This window comes from Thalassophryne amazonica, chromosome 8 (assembly GCF_902500255.1).
Source record: "Thalassophryne amazonica chromosome 8, fThaAma1.1, whole genome shotgun sequence".
Taxonomy (NCBI): Eukaryota; Metazoa; Chordata; class Actinopteri; order Batrachoidiformes; family Batrachoididae; genus Thalassophryne; species Thalassophryne amazonica.
The window spans coordinates 24575305-24595043 of record NC_047110.1 but is presented as its reverse complement, the minus strand read 5'-3'; the positions used below and the strand labels follow the sequence as shown (position 1 = coordinate 24595043).

Sequence of the window (19739 nt, the reverse complement as noted above, 5' to 3'; positions counted from 1 at the left end):
CACACTTACTGAAGTCAAATAACGCTGGGATTCCAGTGTCTTTCAACAAGTGTTGGTTTTGAGTCCATGAACTCCGCTTGAAAATCTCTTTCATAGCAGTCCCGCTCAAAATAGTCGCTACACACTTTTGATAGCCTGTTAACAGGTGGGTCCTTTAGTTTCATTGCGCTTAGCCACTGCCCGAGCCTTTGCTTATTTTTCAGCAGTAACCCAGCTAACACTCTTTCTTCTGTATCCCTCATTAGTGCAGCCGGGGCCATACAAAACACCCCCATTTTCACTAAAACGCTCTCCTACGTTTTCCTCACTTGCACATAGAGTTCAATATGGATACAGTAAGGTGGGAGCTTGGTCCCCACACACATATGTCATAACATTTCTGACCAATCAGATGCATACTTTATCATTTTTTATTTTATCAATTTATTATAAAAAACAAAAAAAATCATAAGAAGGGTGGAAAATGCATGTTTTTAATTATGTTTTAGCAGAAAAATAAGAATTATTTTTAAACTAGCAGTTCTTTAAATGAACAGCCGTACTGCATGTTGGTGTATTGGGAACTGTCCTCTTTCCCACTGTGCTTAATTCACACCACACGACAGACCTTTGGCCAATCAGAAGCCCACTGTGAAGCATTGGACAGCCACAGGATATGAATGCATGAGTATCAGAGAAGTAACACACAAGTATAGGACAAAACGGTAAACAAACATGCAGCCACTGGGAAAGCTCTCAGTCTGATGTCCACTCAAAATCTGGAGTACGCACAAAACTTCTGAAAGGCCTCGCCGGACATCAGCTGACAAAGAACGTATATAATGAATGAGAAAAGAATTTGTACAGAACAAAAATGGACACAAACGCATATCAAAATTTTGTATACATTTTTCATACCTTTCCTCAGTCTGTCATAGTGTGATGGACACGCAACTTTAAACTGGGAATCCTTTTCAGTGGAAGGGAAGAGCACTACCATCAATATGTCTGTTCAAACATGACAAATGTGCCAAAAGAGCTTTGGTGGTATCTCCAAGAAGACAAGCAATATTACACCATACACACATTACACCATCAACTCAAGATATTTTAGCACTAATCTGCTCCATGATGGTTGTACTTTTAATTCCTTCAGTTAAACAAAGTAAACAGGTCAGGATACAATCCATGCCTGTGATGTGAAATTTACAGTAGTGTTCACAATAATAGTAGTGCTATGTGACTAAAAAGATTAATCCAGGGTTTGAGTATATTTCTTATTGTTACATGTTAAACAAGGTAACAGTAGATTCAGTAGATTCTCACAAATCCAACAAGACCAAGCATTCATGATATGCACACTCTTAAGGCTATGAAATTAGGCTATTAGTAAAAAAAAAGTAGAAAAGGGGGTGTTCACAATAATAGTAGTGTGGCAGTCAGTCAGTGAGTTCGTCAATTTTGTGGAACAAACAGGTATAAATCAGGTGTCCCCTATTTAAGGATGAAGCCAGAACCTGTTGAACATGCTTTTCTCTTTGAAAGCCTGAGGAAAATGGGACGTTCAAGACATTATTCAGAAGAATAGCATAGTTTGATTAAAAAGTTGATTGGAGAGGGGAAAACATAGGCTGTTCGTCTACAGTGATCTCCAATGCTTTAAAATGGACAAAAAAAAACAGAGATGCGTGGAAGAAAATGGAAAACAACCATCAAAATGGATAGAAGAATAACCAGAATGGCAAAGGCTCACCCATTGATGAGCTCCAGGATGATCAAAGACAGTCTGGAGTTACCTGTAAGCGCTGTGACAGTTAGAAGACGCCTGTGTGAAGCTAATTTATTTGCAAGAATCCCCCGCAAAGTCCCTCTGTTAAATAAAAGACATGTGTAGAAGACAATTTGCCAAAGAACACATCAACTGGCCTAAAGAGAAATGGAGGAATATTTTGTGGACTGATGAGAGTAAAATTGTTCTTTTTGGGTCCAAGGGCCGCAGACAATTTGCGAGACGACCCCCAAACTCTGAATTCAAGCCACAGTTCACAATGAAGACAGTGAAGCATGGTGTGCAAGCATCATGATATGGGCATGTTTCTGCTACTATGGTGTTGGGCCTATATATTGCATACCAGGTATCATGGATCAGTTTGGATATGTCAAAATACTTGAAGAGGTCATGTTGCCTTATGCTGAAGAGGACATGCCCTTGAAATGGGTGTCTTAACAAGACAATGACCCCAAGAACACTAGTAAACAAGCAAAATCTTGGTTCCAAACCAACCAAATTAATGCCTCGCAGATGTGAAGAAATCATGAAAATCTGGTTATACAACTAAATACTAGTGTAGTGATTCACAGGATTGCTAAAAAAGCAGTTTGAACATAATAGTTTTGAGTTTGTAGCGTCAACAGCAGATGCTAATATTATTGTGAACATCCCGTTTTCTACTTTTCTTTACTAATAGCACAATTTCATAGCCTTAAGAGTGTGCATATCATGAATGCTTGGTCTTGTTGGATTTGTGAGAATCTACTGGTACCTTGTTTCCCATGTAACAATAAGAAATATACTCAAAACCTGGATTAATCTTTTTGTCACATAGCACTACTATTATTCTGAACACTACTGTATGTGGACATCACAGTTAAATAAACAGGTTTGAAAAGAAAAAAAAAATACTTATGCTTCCATGTGGACAAAATACACACACACTTTCCCATGTGTCCAAACTTTTGACTGGTACTGTTTGTTATGCGTGTGTTTGAACTAAAATGTGTGTAGGGCACAGTGTATGGAAGTAAATCTGTGCCATCAGACTTTGAATTTGAATTTTTAAGGTTGAATGTTTTTAGCATCAAAATATTCAGCCTCAAAAAAATTAAACCTAAAAAAAAAAAAATTTCAACCTCAAAAATTAGAAAAGCAGGGAGAAGCAATCGATCCCTGTCTCAATCATCCAACGTTTATGTATGGAAGTAAATCTGTGATGCTGGTTGATTGAGACAGGGATCTATTGCTTTTGCTTCTCCCTGCTTTTCTGTTTTTTTGAGGTTGAATTTTTTTTGAGGATGATTTTTTTTTTTTTTAATGCTGTGTTTACACATAACGACAACAAGTCACGAATGCCACGAAGTACACATTCTTGGCCGCTGATCACGAATGTGATGATTTGGGGCAGAGGCGTCAGGTGTCCTCAGGAACTGCTACAGCCTGTTACCACACGTTACGATTAATGGCACATGTTGCCGGAGAATTATCAGGAACCATTATGCACGGTCAAGAATAGTGTTCCGCGTTGTTACGCGCTATCGCGCGTAACAGCGCATCGTTAAGTTCTGTCATGTTGTGAACGAGGTGAATTGTCTCCACACACACACACACCCATATTCATCCAACCAAATTCAGATCGCTCCAGTTTTTCAGAAGAACTTTGTGACTGCATGCATAGTTGGGCTGTGCCATGGAGTGGCGCAGAGAGGAGGAGGAGGACAGCGCCAGATGTGTGGCTTCATGCGGCTCTCGTCTCATGCATTTTCCCAAACATCAGGCACATGCAGCAGGTGGAACACCTGTAGGAGCATGCTGAAGAGCACTGAAATTTGACTTTTAGCCGACTTGGTGTCAGCAATCAAACTGAATGCGGTACAGCAGGGTTTAATTGTGTGCGCGCTTCTTCCTCCGCTGGACTGGAGGAAGTGCAGAGATGTCTGGCTGCACGTGAGTCTCCTCTCGCTCCTCTGGTTCAGACTCGTTCTCCCGCTCATCAGTTACAACAGCAGGTGGAACACCTGCAGGAGCATCTTGAGGAGCTTCAGCAGGAACTGTGGACCGACATTTGGAGCCAAGTTTAATTGTGCGCACGTGACAGAAAACTGATTCGCCGTGGCGCGCAGTGAAATGTGATGCCGCGTTACAAGTCTTGTCAAAACTTGACAGGTTCCGTGTCACTTTGTAATAACGCGTGACAGTTTGGGCTCCAAGAACAATCACAGGAACCACTACGAACGTTGTCACGTTCTATTAAGGATCAATACTCATCAAGGCGGATCAGTACGCTCAGTTGCGACCTCCACGACGTGAGACGAAATGAGGGTGGTGTGTGACATTCGTGGAAGATTTTTTGACAGGCAAAAACATGCTCCACAAATATCAAGAATATCACGCACCAACACGCACTATTAAGAAACCTATTCAGATGTGTTAAGTCACATTAAGAATGTCAGGAATGTGTCACGAATGACAGAAAAATTACATTCGTAACGCGTGTAACACGCGTGTGCGTGTAAACGCACCTTTAGGTTGAAGGTTTTGAGGCTGAATAATTTGATGCTAAAACACTCAACCTTAACAATTCAAATTCAAACTCTGATGGCACAGATTTACTTCCATAACAGTGCAGTGAGTTAAAGAGGAAAGCAGAACTTCAGCATGTCTATTATTAGAGCTGAAGTGGCTCTGGCTGTGCCCCCTGGACAGGGTCCCTGGAGGCCCGCGCCACATGGACTTCTCCTCTCGTCCCTACTCTCTGATCTCCATTTATCCCTGCTGCTCCATGATCTCTCCTCCTCTAACCCATTAGGTACAGGCCTTGCACATGAGTGATTCAAAGACAAAATGCAGCAAAAATTGCCTCTGCCAGAGAGGTGAAAAAGAAAGAAAAACAAACACAGAGAAAGGATAAAAAGAGAACAGGAAAGAAAGGAGAGAAAAAACTCAGGGGGACCATGACGTGCCTCTTCATGCTGCTCTGTTCACATATGGAGGGTTTCACTCCATGTGAAAAGTGACATGTTTCTTTCCTCCTCTTCAATAACTTGAAATTTTGCAGCATAAGAGTTGCACAGCAAAGACAGAGATGAGCACGTGAGCCATTCCGCCCCAACTAGCTTGTGTAAGCATTAACTAAAATAAAGAATAGTTATCGTCTTGTAAATCACAAAATTGCAATGAGGATATCAAGAGGATGAACTGAGTAAACTGTGGTTTACTCATATGTTAGTATGGCAATATGACATACAATTCATTATATTTTCAGAGTCTTACTTATAGTTTGGCAGCACAGTGGAGCAAACAGTGAGTGTGCCTGCCTTCCAAGCAAAATAGCCCATGTTGGCTGAGCATTATTCAGGCAACTGAAACAGCTTTTTTTTTTTGTTTTTTTAAACAGGGTTTACAACGTGCATGTTATGGGACATTGGAGTCTTCTTCAAAATGAAATGGGCTAAATGGGGCCTCATTAAGTCGCCATCTGTTTCAAGACAAATGTTTTTAAACGTTGCAAATGATTTGCTCCCTCTCGTGTTGGAACATGATCAAGCAAGTAAATGAACTAGCACAACAGTGTTATGAGCCTTAAAAATACTTGAGTAACAACAAAAAATTTTAATTTGCTTTATTTGTGGTTCCTTGTTTAGCCACCTTTGAATCTCTGCATTGCTCAATGACTTTGATTTTTGTATTAACAAATAATGATGGCATTTAAAAAAAAAATCAACTAATTTTATTGTGGCTTACTTTAATCAATCAAAAAACAACTTTGTTTTGCTTCTATAAAATGTCCTAAACCTGTCTACCACATGCTATAGACTGGCACCTGCTGGAAAGTTCACTCCAAAATATGGATGTCATATTTAAAGCTACAGTCAGAGCAGCATTTGAATGTGCACTAGCACATACATTTCCTGTTAAAACAACTTTCCTGTATTTTACAGCTCATCAAAACAAATCTATACGAGGTCTGTCCAAAAAGTATCGTACCTTTTTATTTTTTGCAAAAACCATATGGATTTGGTCTCGGATTTCTCGGATACTCCGATACAATTTCTCGGATACTCACACGACTGAAAAGCAACCGGAAGCTGTCTGAAAGCCACCTGAAAGCCGTCCTGTGAGACCAACACGGAGGTGGTCTTGTCCCGCGACATGAGCGGCATGGTGGCGCAATCCTCCGCTTCTCTTTCCATGAACAAAAACTCCTGTAACAGTAGAATGTGCCGAAAAAGTGCTGATGTTCACGCCTTCTGCCTTTTTTGTGAAAGTTAGACGACGTCCCGGATCAACAAAGCTTTCACGCTGGAAATGATCTGGTTGTTTGAGCGGGGTTTGAGCCTGTCGATCGGCGCTCGGAGCACACCGCGCTCTCAGACGCTGTTGGCGGACTTTAAACCGGCTGGAGCACTCCTTAATCTGTGTAATCCCCATAAAATCGTCGCTGAAAGCCATCTAAATTTTCCGAATGGTGTCCAGCTGGAGGTCTCTGAGTTTCTGGAAAAATTTGATGCACCAAAGCTCCAAATCATTCGGACATTTATTCGCAATAAAAATCCGACGAGAGGGGTGGACCACTGCTCACACAAAGCCTGCTCACAGGCGAATGATGCAACCGACCGGCGTGAAAAAACTCATGCATGCGCACGAAGGTTCAAGCTTGGCTGATGCAATCACACGTGATTCAAATCCATATGGTTTTTGCAAAAAATAAAAAGGTCCGATACTTTTTGGACAGACCTCGTACATCCCAACTAATCTACCGTGCTGGTTAAAACAAGCCCTGTACTCAATTCACTGACACAGACACTCTTAATGTCATGACTGGCTGTCCTGCAGTTGTGCGTTCACTGCAGTCTTAAACTAAAACCTCCTATCTGACCTGGCCATCCTCATTCTAAATGGCTTTCACTTGGTTTGGTCCAGTCATAGCATTTCTCCTACACACCAGCCACAGACAGTGAATACGATACCAAATACTGCGATACACAAAACAGAAGTTGTGCCATTGTACAAAAAGCTGTCTTTCATGTGGACGCAGCTATTCATTTTGTTTCTTCTCCAACGACAGAATAACAGATAAGGAGAAAAAGAAAATGTTCCATGTCAGCATAAGGTAACGTTTGCGTTTGCAATCTTTTTTCTGTTCTTACATTTTGTAACTTATGTCTGTGGTCAGAGAAAGCATATTCATCACATTAGACCTCTGCTTCTACATGCACTGTGCACTATTCTGCTTTTTTGACATGCATATCAAAGATTAAACTGATAAGATAAAGACATGAATGTTCTGTAATTCGACATGTTCTTTAAGCATCAGTCACACTATGACAGACTGAGGAAACATATGAATAATGTATATGAATTTTTGATGTCTATTTTTGTTTTCAACAAGTCTGTTTCTCATTTCTCTTGAATGAGTTCCTTGTCAGCTGATGTCTGGCAAGTCCATTGTAAAGTTTTGTGCATGCTAAAATCTTTGAGCAGCCATCAAGTTGAGAGCTTTCCCGGTGACTGCACATTTGTTTACAGTTTTGTCCTGTACTTGTTCATTACTTCTACGATACTCACATGTTCATATCCTGTGGTTGTCCGATGCTTCAGACTGGGCTTCTGATTGGCCAAAAGCTCCGGCACAGGGTGTGAAGTTAACACAAGGGGAGAGAGGACCGATCCAAATGCAGCAACATGCAGCGTGGCTGTTCATTTAGCCAAGGTCAGACTGAAGAAAAAGACTTGGCAGCTGTCTGCTTTTTTTTTTTTATCTGGATGTGAGAGCACGCCCGGCAGATTCTCTTGGCAGGAAGGTGCTGAATGGGGAGAAGGTTGTTTGCCATCCTTGCTCTTGCAGCTGCACTGAACGTGGACACAGTGAGACGTTGTGGTCAGCGCATGAATGTAGTGAGGAAGTATGATGTCACAGTTCTTGAGTGAGCCGGATTCTCGCCACATTTGAATTCAGAGATTGGTAAATCCCGCTTAAATCCATTCCCCTCAGCGAAACTCGGAAAATCATTCTGCTGAATGCAGCTCTTTCTGTCCATCAGAGCCCCAAGTCCGCCGGAGACCATTGGGTTAAGCAATATTTGCCACCCAACAAATTATTTCATCAATTACTAATCAATTTACTCAATCTGTCATAGTGTAACAACACCTTTAGATCCTCTTCTTTGAGGATTTTGCCAGATGGAGAATTAATGACATTATTCTTATATCAATGCCTAGCATCGGTGCATTCTCTCAGACCTGATTTCACCTTCTTTGTATCAAGGCAACACAGTGAGTTTTAGAGAGAGATTTGCAGCACTGAAACTGTCTGAAGCTGGATGACAGCTGAAGTGAGAGAGGCCAAGCAAGCATGTCGTAATGTCTCAACACTGGCATTGGCAAAGGGTTCAGACAGAGAAATGTTTCATTTGTAGTGATGCCAATTGCGGTGTGGAATGGTCTTCTAAATACAATTTAAAACTTATACAGGTTACAGCAGGCTTTTCATACTAGCATCCCACAGGGCCTGACTCAATAATATTATAAACCATGCCATAGCTTAAAGGATAAGTTCCCATTTTTCCAAAAACAGTAGTCATAATAAAATACTGTGAGCAATCAAAACTCCTCCAACTAACTCATCATTGTTCTCATCTTTAAAAGTCACTAGCATCACAGGAAATTTTGCTACATCACATAACACAACGCTAACAGACTTATAAAATTTCACTAGCATCACATAATGCCATGTTAACATGTCAACACTCGCTAGCATCACATGATGCGACACTAATAGCCTAATGTTAGCAAGAGCTGAGTGCTTCCAGTGTGCGCAATAGGATTTATAAAGTGCTTAAAAACATAATTACAATAAAATCTTATAGCAAATTTTTAGTTAATTTTACCTTGCTTGAAAAATGACAATCCATGGGTGACTTTTGCGTTTTCTGCAGGGCAGACTAACTAGCTAACATATAATAGACATACATTTGGGCTTTAGAGAATTATGGTATAGACCGAGAGCCATCTGCATTAATGTCACGTTTCCACCCATTTAGCCAGACCAGCAGTAGAGAAGATTCTGTCTTCCAACATAATTTTTCTTTGCGACCCAGACCGATGGCGTGAATATACATAGCACCAAAAAAAAAAAAAAAAAAGGTATCTGAGATGTGCCCCCTTTCTGTATCTTCTGGATAATGCATGTCACGACAGATGGAGGTCATGATGTAAAAACTAGTCACCTTTTTCATGGTTAAAAAAGTCCTTTCAGGTTGGTGGAGGACCAAGCCACAGTGACAAACAGACATCTTCCCATGTGCAAAACACACTGATGATTCTTGCTCAGACGGATCAGAGCTACCGTAATTTCATTCAACCAAAAGCAACTGGATTTATTTGATCTTCAGTACATTTAATCCATGTGGACTCTTCAGTCTAAAGCAGATTTGTGTGGCAGCAGAAACATTCTCCCTCTGAAATGTTAATCTTGGACCAACCACACCGGTTTGTTTTAGACTACAAAACCCACCTGGATGAATGATGGAACTTACTGAAGATTAAACAAGAAATCGAGTTGCTTTAGTTTTTTTTTTTAAGAACTGTATGAAACAGAAGCTGACTAACAGACATATAATGTTTGAGAGCAAACAGAAGCAGAGTGTTTGACTCTGCAGATTACAGTCTCACTGAAGGGTAACAGATACACTGCAGTCTCACAAAAGCTAAAAAGGATCTGCGCAGAAGGATGACGTGCACCATTTAAAATTTAGACTGGCCTACACTGCCATCTAGTGGCCATGTCCCATCGACAAACCCAGAAATCAGTTTGTCCTGAACCGGCTGACAAAACCTGATGACCATGTGCTTTAAAATGATTCTCCAGGCAGTGACTTCATGTTGATTGTGTCTGCTTACTGTGCTGTGTCCCAGCACACATTTTATTTGTCTTCAATACACAGAACCTCAACTTAACCTAGTAAGCTGGTTCTTGCATGTGTTATAAAATGGAAGCATGTCAGAAAAAATAAGCACATAGTCTGCACTAACTCTGGAGCTACAGGACTTATACTCTAGAAAATACGGTAACTCCAACAAAATCTTCATTTTGTGGAAGGTGTAATGACCTCACAATGTCCACGCACACATCCGCAGTGATAACAACTATACTACAGAATCACTGGTGAAACTAGAATATTGATAACTATACACTGTCCCACTTGGTTTGTCACACAGAAACATAGTAAAATCACAAAATTAGGTTGGAGAGTGAGTTGTTATAGTTGCCTAGTAATGGGCGTCACAGGGAAGCGCTTTTGCAGGACATAGCAAGTTTTTGGTTAACACTGTGACTACAACAAAGTGAAAATAATGAAGAGAGCAGCAATTAAAATTGACTAATGCATTTTTTCTGTATGTACATGCTGCCAGAATGGCACAAAAGACTCTGCTGTGTCTCTCTGCTTATCCACTGGTTTTTGACGACATCTTTAAGAAGGAACGGCGAGTATACTCCATGGCCGGACTCTCTGGCTTCTACTGTGCAACGCTAGGTGGTCCACCACAAAAATATGAACTTTGCACCAAATTCTTCTCTACTACCAACCAGGAGAAAGAGTGAAAACTGACACAGGATCAAAATTCAACATCATGTCGGCTGGTACATTAAACCATGTGAGTCCACAGGCACTTATCAGCCTTTCATTCACTGTAAACGTGTTTTTTTCTGGAGATCAAGTGATTCCCACCACAGGTTTTGCAATGCTGGACATGAACTGTGGCAAGGTTGACTTTCAGGTTGTGGACCTTGAAAAAGTCACTCCTGGGCCTGGTGAGTGTGAGTGCAGAGGTCCACAGTATTCAGCGGAGAGCTGAGCACTTAGAAGGACCTCTTTGACTCCACGACCACAGGTAAGCTTCCGGTGCTCTATCACATGAGAGTTAATGACTATGTGTGTCCAGCTGTATGTGCTCCAAGGAGTGTGCCGCTCCCCATGAAAGTCAAGCCAAAGCAGAAAGGATGATCAAACTGGATGTCATCAGACCTGTTGATAAAGCTAAAGAGTGGGTCTCAGACATGGTGGCAGCCAGTAAAAAAAGATGGAAAAGTCAGGCTGCACCTAGACCCAGTGCATCTCAACCAAGCACATCTCAGATGCCACCATCTGATGAGAACTGTGGAGCAGGTAATTGCAAACATGCCTTAGACCAAATTCTTAAAAATCTTGGATGCCAAATGTGTATTTAGTGAGGTTTCCTCTGACAAAGAGTCGTGAAACTCATGTTGTGTGGAATCTCCATAGGAAGTGAAGCATTTCACTGCTGAATGGAGCAGCTTTTTGCAGTATTACCATGTGAGATCAAAGTGGATGGTAAGGCTTTGTAGGAGCATGCCTCCACCAAGTACTGGACAGGATATGGGCTGTGAATCTGAAGCTGAACACTAAAAAAAACACACACCACTTCACTGTGTCTGAGGTTCAATATGTGGGACACCTGGTGTCAAGGCAGACTGAAAAAACTGAAGATGTTCACTTGATGGTGCTGCCACAGGACAAACATGAGCTCCAGAAATTCTTGGGATGACAAACTATCAAAGTTCATCCAAACTGACAGTGAAATTACAGCCCCCGTGCGGCCTCCTTCACTAAGACTGTTGCTGGCACAAGCAGGCTGCTCCAGTGGTGGGCACAGCTAACCAAAAAGTTAGTTTCGATAACCATTAATCCCATAAACCGATAAACTGCTAAAAAATTTATCTTTATTACAGATAACAGATAACTTTTAGTATTGATTCGGCTTCTGATAAACCAGTTTCACTTTCAGTTTTTGCTGCTGGATAAATTCAAGGATCACAAACACATAAAAACACACAATGAATGAATGAATTTACATGAATTTACAAATTCAAAATGAATGAATAAAAAATAAAACCCCAAACACTGTCATCATCTTTCAAAAGCAGTAAAACACAGTATTAGAAACCACAGTTTATCTCGGTATTCTATACATCATTTATGAATTAAAAAGCTGCTGCTTTTTCACACACTTTGAACCCTGTGGCTTAAACAATCAAAATACGTCCATTAATGCATTGTTTGGCAGAGTAAAAGACACATAGTAAATATAAATTCTTACCTGTTAGTTTCAGTGGGATTCCTCTGAATAAATAATCCACATAAAGCATCCTTAGACTTCTATAAATGGGAAACAAAATAACACATCTTTTTCCATCCATTGAGGACGTCAGTATTACTGGGATGCTGACAATTTATGTGTCACGCAAAATGACGCATCAATACTTGACTTTTAGAGCATGTTAAATGTTTATATATATATATATATATATATATTTTCCTCCAGTTGGATATTTCACACCCATGTAACAGAAAAACTGGAAAATGCAGATTTAGCAGGATAGAGTTTGCATGGGGGGAATTTGATGTAAATTCTTCCCAAAGACAGATTTTGAAACCTGATATAAAAATCAAAGACTTACCCTGAGTGTTAGCTTTACTGTATAAACAATTATTTTAACAAAAATTTGGGTCGCTGTTTTGGTCCTTTTTGCTTGTAGTTTCAGCATAGCGTGGAGTTCACGGTAAAATCTGTAACGGCGCCTCTCATTTGCTGCTGTACGGACAAGCAGCTGCATGAAACATTTATCCTTCAGTCTTGGATCCAGACATTAAAACGTGAGACTTAATAGGGTAGCGCAGTCTCGTCTGAACCACTGCGTGATATTGCGGGATTTGTCCACTTGCCTGCCGTTGCACAACATAAACGCAGCGTCACTTCAGATGGAAAAATGATGTACTGTTTTGTTTTCGGCTGGAACCACCGAAGCAGTCATGAAAAGTGCAGTTTTTTTGGTTCCCAGTGGAGAAGGGAAGACAAGGCAAATGAGAGAGGTCCTGTTGGTAGGTTTTAGCCTACACATCTTGACAGAGTAGCTGCGGTCTCTCACCTGCACAACCGCCTCGACATGCTTGTGCTCCGGATCATGAATAACCCACAACTCTTGTCCACTTTTCACTGCATCGTCACTTTTTATTTGCATTTTCACTTTGTTTGCCGTGTAATTTGCCTAAAAACTCAGAGAAAGTGCCATGTTTCTGATGTGGACAGATGAGGGTTGTCAGCGGATGTAGGACTATTGTGTCATATTTTAACCCTTTAGCACCCACACTCAAATGAGGCTGCGCTGCCCAATACCCACTGCGGCATCTCAGAGATGTTTCCAAACAATTTTACAAAAATGCACATCATGGAATCAGACCACAGACTAAATCCGATGCATGCCAGGAAAACAAAGACAACCCGGAAACATTCGCCGCTAATCACATGACACAACCAACCAATGGAAGGCCAGCATAATGCACTACGTTATCCCAAGCCTTGTGACTGGCTGCCAGGTCCACTAAACACCAAAACGGCCAACAGGAACAACTCTGACAACATTTTTGCTTCAATCGATGCTTGATTTTCCCAGAAATTTTCACATTTTTCTCCAAAAACCGCAATTCCATGAATTTCTGGAAATTTTTAAATGTCCGAGTTGTTTACTGTGTAGGCGGTCTTACCTTCATATTGTGAGCATCAGGTCTAATGTCTATGATATCAGGTTGAGCAGACTGAGTGTCTCTCACAACTGGAGTGATCTGTAGGGGGGAAAAGTTAGGTGGCAGTAACACAAAAACTCTTCCACTTGATTTGCAATCTTGTTGTGGACTCTGTGTTGTGGGCTGGGGTGTTTGGCTGGCTTGGTTTTTGTTTTCTGTTTCTCCCACCAGGTGGTATGCATTCAGGACTGAGTGGCTGAGCATTAGGACCTCACCCTGAATACCTGAGGCTTGTTTTCACGTGCAGGTCATCAGGACTCACAGCTGTGGTGTATTTTGTCTTGATCAGAGATTGCTGCATTTAAACCTTGAATGCACAGTGTGTGATGGCCAGAGACTCGACCTTGTGAGCAGACGTGTGAGATCGACGTCAGGAGAACAATCTCACCATTACGGACGCAGAGACCGCTCCAGGTTTGACGCCACAGTCTGTGAAGGAGGATTGGGTGAGGTCTCACGCTCTTCAGCACACTTCCTGAGGTAATTTGGTTTTGGTGACTTTTATGAAGTAATGACAGTGGATTTGGTGTCCCTCACACCTTGTGTTATTGAGCTGTCACGTTATGCTAATTGTCTAATCAGCTTCTGCTGCAGTGGAGATTTGAACTGAGTTGTTCCGTGCCTGCAGGGTGAGAAGCTGATGTATAGATTTAAGCCAGGAAGTGTTTGCTGATTGCGTGCACCTTTGAGTTGTGTCTCTGTGTGGAGTTGGACTCACCTCCATGTTTTCTTTCTTCACAGACTTGGTTTGTCGCGGCCACCTGGGGGGTGTCGGCGGGGTCCCTGGGTCCGAACTGCTGTGGCTCCGGACCGTTTGCGCTGTTGAGAGCGCGCCGTGTTTCCACCTCACCAGACCGCGGATGTTTTAGTTGTTTAGCACGTCACTCACTGTTATGTTTATTAAATTCTGTTATCCTTTGAACCGTGCTCTGCTTATTTTATGCTGGGTCCTTTCAAACGCTGGGTCGGTGCTCCGACCGCGTCCGAAACATAACAGTAGTCTCTGGCCATTTAACAATGGACCAGCGGAAGCAGAGACGGTGTTTTTGCCGGGAAGGCTGCAGCAGATGTTGGAGTTGATCCGGGATCAGTTGCGGGTGCTCTCCGCCCGGGTTGTGCGCGTTGGTGCGCGCATGGTGGAGTTTACAGCTTGGGTCGCGTCGCACCCCACTGTTACGGCTGTAGCCCCGTCTCCTCCCGTGCAGCTGGCTCCGACGCCTGTTGTAGCAGCCCCGGTGGTATTTAGTTTGCACTTTAAGCTGTTTGGTATAACCTGCTGTCGTTTACAGCAGTGTGTATTGGTTTTTACTCTGTTACCACAGGGATTTTCTTATTTGGCACTTTGGCTCCCTCTGTTGGTGACAGAGTCACATTACCGTCTAGGTTCAAAGGATGGAAAATACGTTTTTCCATTCTTTGCACTTGACGATGTAGGCCAATGTTAGTTTTTTTTATTGGTCTATTATTTGTTTCTTGTTTTAGTATGTGGTGTTTTTATCAGGGGTTAATTTGTTGTTTTTGTGGATTATAGCACTGTCAGTGGTCTGGTGGAGTTGAAATACAGGCTGTCTGGAGCATGGCATGGACCCAGGTGACTTTATGTTTGTCTGTTGGTCTTTCTTTTTATTTCTTTTGGTTTCACCTCCCAGGGTTTGATGGGACGGTCCTCTGGGGGGTGATGGGGGGGTAATTGGGTTGTTTTTTCTTTTTTTTTTTTTTTTGTTGTTCTCTCTCTTCTCCTCTGGCTCCAGCCGTGTGAGCCGTACGTTGTCGGCGTTGCTGGAGTGGTGCAGTTTGGTTATGCTGGGCGTTTCCCGGGTAACCTCTGCACCCGGGAGGGGGGGGGGTTGGGGTATTTTTTTTAAATTTTTTTTACTTCCCTGTCTTCTCCTCTGGCCCCAGCCGTGTGAGCCGTAGGTTGTCGGCGTTGCTGGGGTGGTGCAGTTTGGTTGTGCTGGGCATTTCCCAGGTAACCTCTGCATCTGGGAGGGGGGGGGGTTCGGGATGTTTTTTTGTTGATTCCCTGTTCCACCTCCGGCTTCAGCGCGCCTTTGAGCCGTATGCCATCGGCGTAGCTGAGGTTTGGGGCAGTGGAATATACCCGCAGCTGGTGGCTGGTTTAAAAGTCGGAGGGGTGGCGCCGTCTTGTGCCGTACGCCATTACCGCTGTTCCACTCCTCCCGGTTGACTTTTGGGGTATAGTCGTGGTTGGTGACACTGGACGTACTTCCAGTTTCCACTGCGCTGAGGGGGTGGGGTTGGGGTTGTTGTTTTGTTTGTATGTTTTTTTTTTTCCCTCCAGTTTCCGCCCTCAGGGTGTGACTGTGGTGTCCTCTGGGGGGGAAAGGACTGTGGGTCCATCTAGCCGTAGACGGCCGGGGCTGGGTCTGTTAGTCATGAGGGGGGCGTTTCCTGGGGTTTGATGGAACGGTCCTCTGGGAGGCGCTGGGAGTCCCCGTGGGTGACTTTGGATCCCAGAGGGACCTCGGCTGTGGTTATTACTCCTGGAGCTGGCGGGATGTCCTCTGCGGGGTTTTTTTCTGCAAGCTTAAGTTTGGGTTGTGTTTTTTCTTTTCTCCTCTTCCCGGGGTTTGATGGGACGGTCCTCTGGGGAGGGGGGGTTGGTATGGTTGTTTGTGTTTGTCTTTTTTTTTCTTTTTTTTTGTCTTATGACTAAGCAGACTTTAACACACAGTCGGAAGAAGGCTGAGTGCACAGGTTCAAGAACTCCTGGCCAAAATTATGCAAAGTGAACAACTAAAGTAAGAGTCGACAGGAATGAACGCAAAGATGCAGTCAGAGGTGGAGACTCTAACAGGTTTGCTAAATGAAACAGAGGGCAAGACCATTAAAGTCAACAAAGGATATCTCTGCACTGGAGTGTCAGCTGCGGAGCAGTCTGCTGCAGACAGGCTCAGGGTGAGAAAGGATGAGCTCCAGGATGAGAGTGATATTCTCGGCACAAAGTTCCCTGTTGACAGAAGAGGCGGCTGGAAGCGTGCATTATCCAGCTGAAGGAAGAACTAGAGAAGCTCAACATTGAGATGATCAATGACTGCATGACGAAATTAACATTGCAGGTGGAGCAGCTGATGATGGAGCTGTCGTCAGAGCACAGTAACGCACAGCTCCTGGAGACGGGCCTTTCCCAGCTGGATCGTCAGCACAAGGAGCTGAAACTGAAGCTGCGGGAGGTGTTTTTTTGTTCCCAGCCAACATTCCAGCCATGGTCCCTGGAGGGGGGCTTTGTTTTTTTCTGGCCCAGGTCCGTGTGGTCGCCGGGAGGCTTCCCGTGAGGGTGGGGTACTGTTGTGGGCTGGGGTGTTTGGCTGGCTTGGTTTTTGTTTTCTGTTTCTCCCACCAGGTGGTATGCATTCAGGACTGAGTGGCTGAGCATTAGGACCTCACCCTGAACACCTGAGGCTTGTTTTCACGTGCAGGTCATCAGGACTCACAGCTGTGGTGTATTTTGTCTTGATCAGAGATTGCTGCATTTAAACCTTGAATGCACAGTGTGTGATGGCCAGAGACTCGACCTTGTGAGCAGACGTGTGAGATCGACGTCAGGAGAACAATCTCACCATTACGGACGCAGAGACCGCTCCAGGTTTGACGCCACAGTCTGTGAAGGAGGATTGGGTGAGGTCTCACGCTCTTCAGCACACTTCTGAGGTAATTTGGTTTTGGTGACTTTTATGAAGTAATGACAGTGGATTTGGTGTCCCTCACACCTTGTGTTATTGAGCTGTCACGTTATGCTAATTGTCTAATCAGCTTCTGCTGCAGTGGAGATTTGAACTGAGTTGTTCCGTGCCTGCAGGGTGAGAAGCTGATGTATAGATTTAAGCCAGGAAGTGTTTGCTGATTGCGTGCACCTTTGAGTTGTGTCTCTCTGTGTGGAGTTGGACTCACCTCCATGTTTTCTTTCTTCACAGACTTGGTTTGTCGCGGCCACCTGGGGGGTGTCGGCGGGGTCCCTGGGTCCGAACTGCTGTGGCTCCGGACCGTTTGCGCTGTTGAGCGCGCGCCATGTTTCCACCTCACCAGACCGCGGATGTTTTAGTTGTTTAGCACGTCACTCACTGTTATGTTTATTAAATTCTGTTATCCTTGCTGTTCCTTCTGTTATCCTCTGCTTATTTTATGCTGGGTCCTTTCAAACGCTGGGTCGGTGCTCCGACCGCGTCCGAAACATAACACTCTGTTGCCATTTTTAAAACTACCACTCATGCTGGCATCACGATATGTAGTTTTATGTGCTACACTGTAGCACATTCCAGACTGTGAATATTCGACAGTGTCATTTTTACAAGAGAGTCCATTGGACAGTCAAAACACAGAACTATGTGTTGCATTTGTTTTTGTTTTTTTAAGTCTTGTCTCCAAACTGAGCCTTTGTTTGCTCGTAAACAAAAGTTCAACTGACACACCTGAATGGCTCTGGGCTGTGGAAGGTGGAGGTGGGGTACTCGAGGGTGGATGTCAGCCAGGTGAGGTGGCGGATCAGGGGTGGACCTCTGACGATGTTGTTGCAAGACATCCTGATAGGATTTTTTGTCAAAGTTTGTCTTCCACATCAGCACCTAGGGGGCCGGGACATGGGAACAACTTCTGAGAAAATGTCAGCGTTTTGTCTGAAATCATTCTAAGTTCCCTACAAACTGTGCCACACTGGTGTTTATTATTTGAAAGTGCTAGAAACAGTATCAACTGTGAAAATGCAGTTTAGTCAAGTGATTTGATTTGTCAAATGAGCTCCAAATATGCTGATATTTCACAAAACAGGCTGAAGTTCCCTGTTTCATGTTTGTCTGGGAACATGACTCAAAAAGAAAGGATTTTGACCAAGCCCGACCTCCAATGCCGAGAAGCAAAGCCAACATGCTAGTGCCAAATCTTGCAGTTCCTTGAGAGGCAGCTTGAAGCTTGCTCCAAAAGCAAGGCACTCTCCATAGGCCCCCATGTTAAATTGCCTAACATGACACACAAATAAACATTTACAGCCTGGTACAAAAATTGGTTCTAATCTCTATAACTAGTTTCCCCATTCATGACGTTTTTAAATAATTCATCAGTATAAATTATTTTAAGACAAAGTTATGAATAATTAGGCGCATGTTATGGCTGCACAATACTGGAAAAAAAATTGACATTGCAATTATTTTGCCAATAGATATATATATATTTATACCATGGTCAGTGAGAATTCCTTGTCTGACTGGCGTGCATTATTTTCGTATATACGAGGTCTGTGAGAAAAGTATCGGACCTTTTTATTTTTTTCAAAAACCATATGGATTTGAATCACGTGTCATTGCATCAGCCAAGCTTGAACCTTCGTGCGCATGCGTGAGTTTTTTCATGCCTGTCGGTTGCGTCATTCGCCTGTGAGCAGGCTTTGTGTGAGCAGTGGTCCACCCCTCTCATCGTATTTTTATTGCTAATAAATGTCTGAACGATTTGGAGCTTTGCTGCATCAATTTTTTTCCAGAAACTGTGAGAGACCTCCAGGTGGACACCGTTCGAAAAATTAATATGGCTTTCAGGGACGATTTTATGGGGATTATACAGATTAAGGAGTGTTACTGCCACTTTAAGGACGGCCAATCGACATGCTCAGACCCCACTGAAACAACCAGATCATTTCCAACGTGAAGGCTTTGTTGATCCGGGACCTCGTCTGAATTTCACAAAAAGGCAGGAAACGTGGACATCAGCACTTTTTCGGCACATTCCACTGTTACAGGAGTTTTTTTCATGGAAAGAAAAGCGGAGGGACGCGCCACTGAGCCGTTCATTACGCGGGACAAAACCACCTCGGTGTTGGTCTCACAGGACGGCTTTCAGGTGGATTTCAGATGGATTCCGGTTGCTTTCAGTCGTGTGATTATCCGATTGTGATTGGTGCATGAGCTGGACATGCCCCAACATGTCCTGGAAGGCTTCATCATGGTGTTGCTTTGCGCCATGCAGCTCCACCGCACGTCGCGGTGGAGCCGCTCCTCTTTCCATGACAAAAACTCCTGTAACAGTGGAATGTGCCGTTCATTTCTAAACTGGACGCTGTCTTGATCCGGTATGTCGTCTGACTAGCACAGGAATTGTGAAAAGACGTGGACATCAGCACTTTTCAGCCCATTAAGACAAATGTGCGGAGGAGTTCCGTGCATCGCAGTGGAGCCGCATGGCGCAAAGCAACGCCGTGATGAAGCCTTCCAGGACATGTTGGGGCATGTCCAGCTCATGCACAATCACAATCGGATAATCACACGACTGAAAAGCAACCGGAATCCATCTGAAATCCACCTGAAAGCCGTCCTGTGGTCCCGGATCAACAAAGCCTTCACGTTGGAAATGATCTGGTTGTTTCAGCAGGGTCT

General features: G+C 43.4%; 1 protein-coding gene across 1 annotated transcript in view; it reads right to left on the bottom strand.

The window, feature by feature from the left end:
• The window catches only part of LOC117514868 (POC1 centriolar protein homolog B-like), a 137553-nt gene that overhangs the window by 53954 nt on the left and 63860 nt on the right, over window positions 1-19739 (bottom strand). The window contains exons 9-10 of the mRNA XM_034175445.1: window positions 17790-17942; window positions 13321-13398 (exon numbers count right to left, since the gene is read on the bottom strand). Coding sequence (XP_034031336.1) covers window positions 13321-13398; window positions 17790-17942 — 231 coding nt within the window. The remainder of the gene's footprint in view (window positions 1-13320; window positions 13399-17789; window positions 17943-19739) is intronic.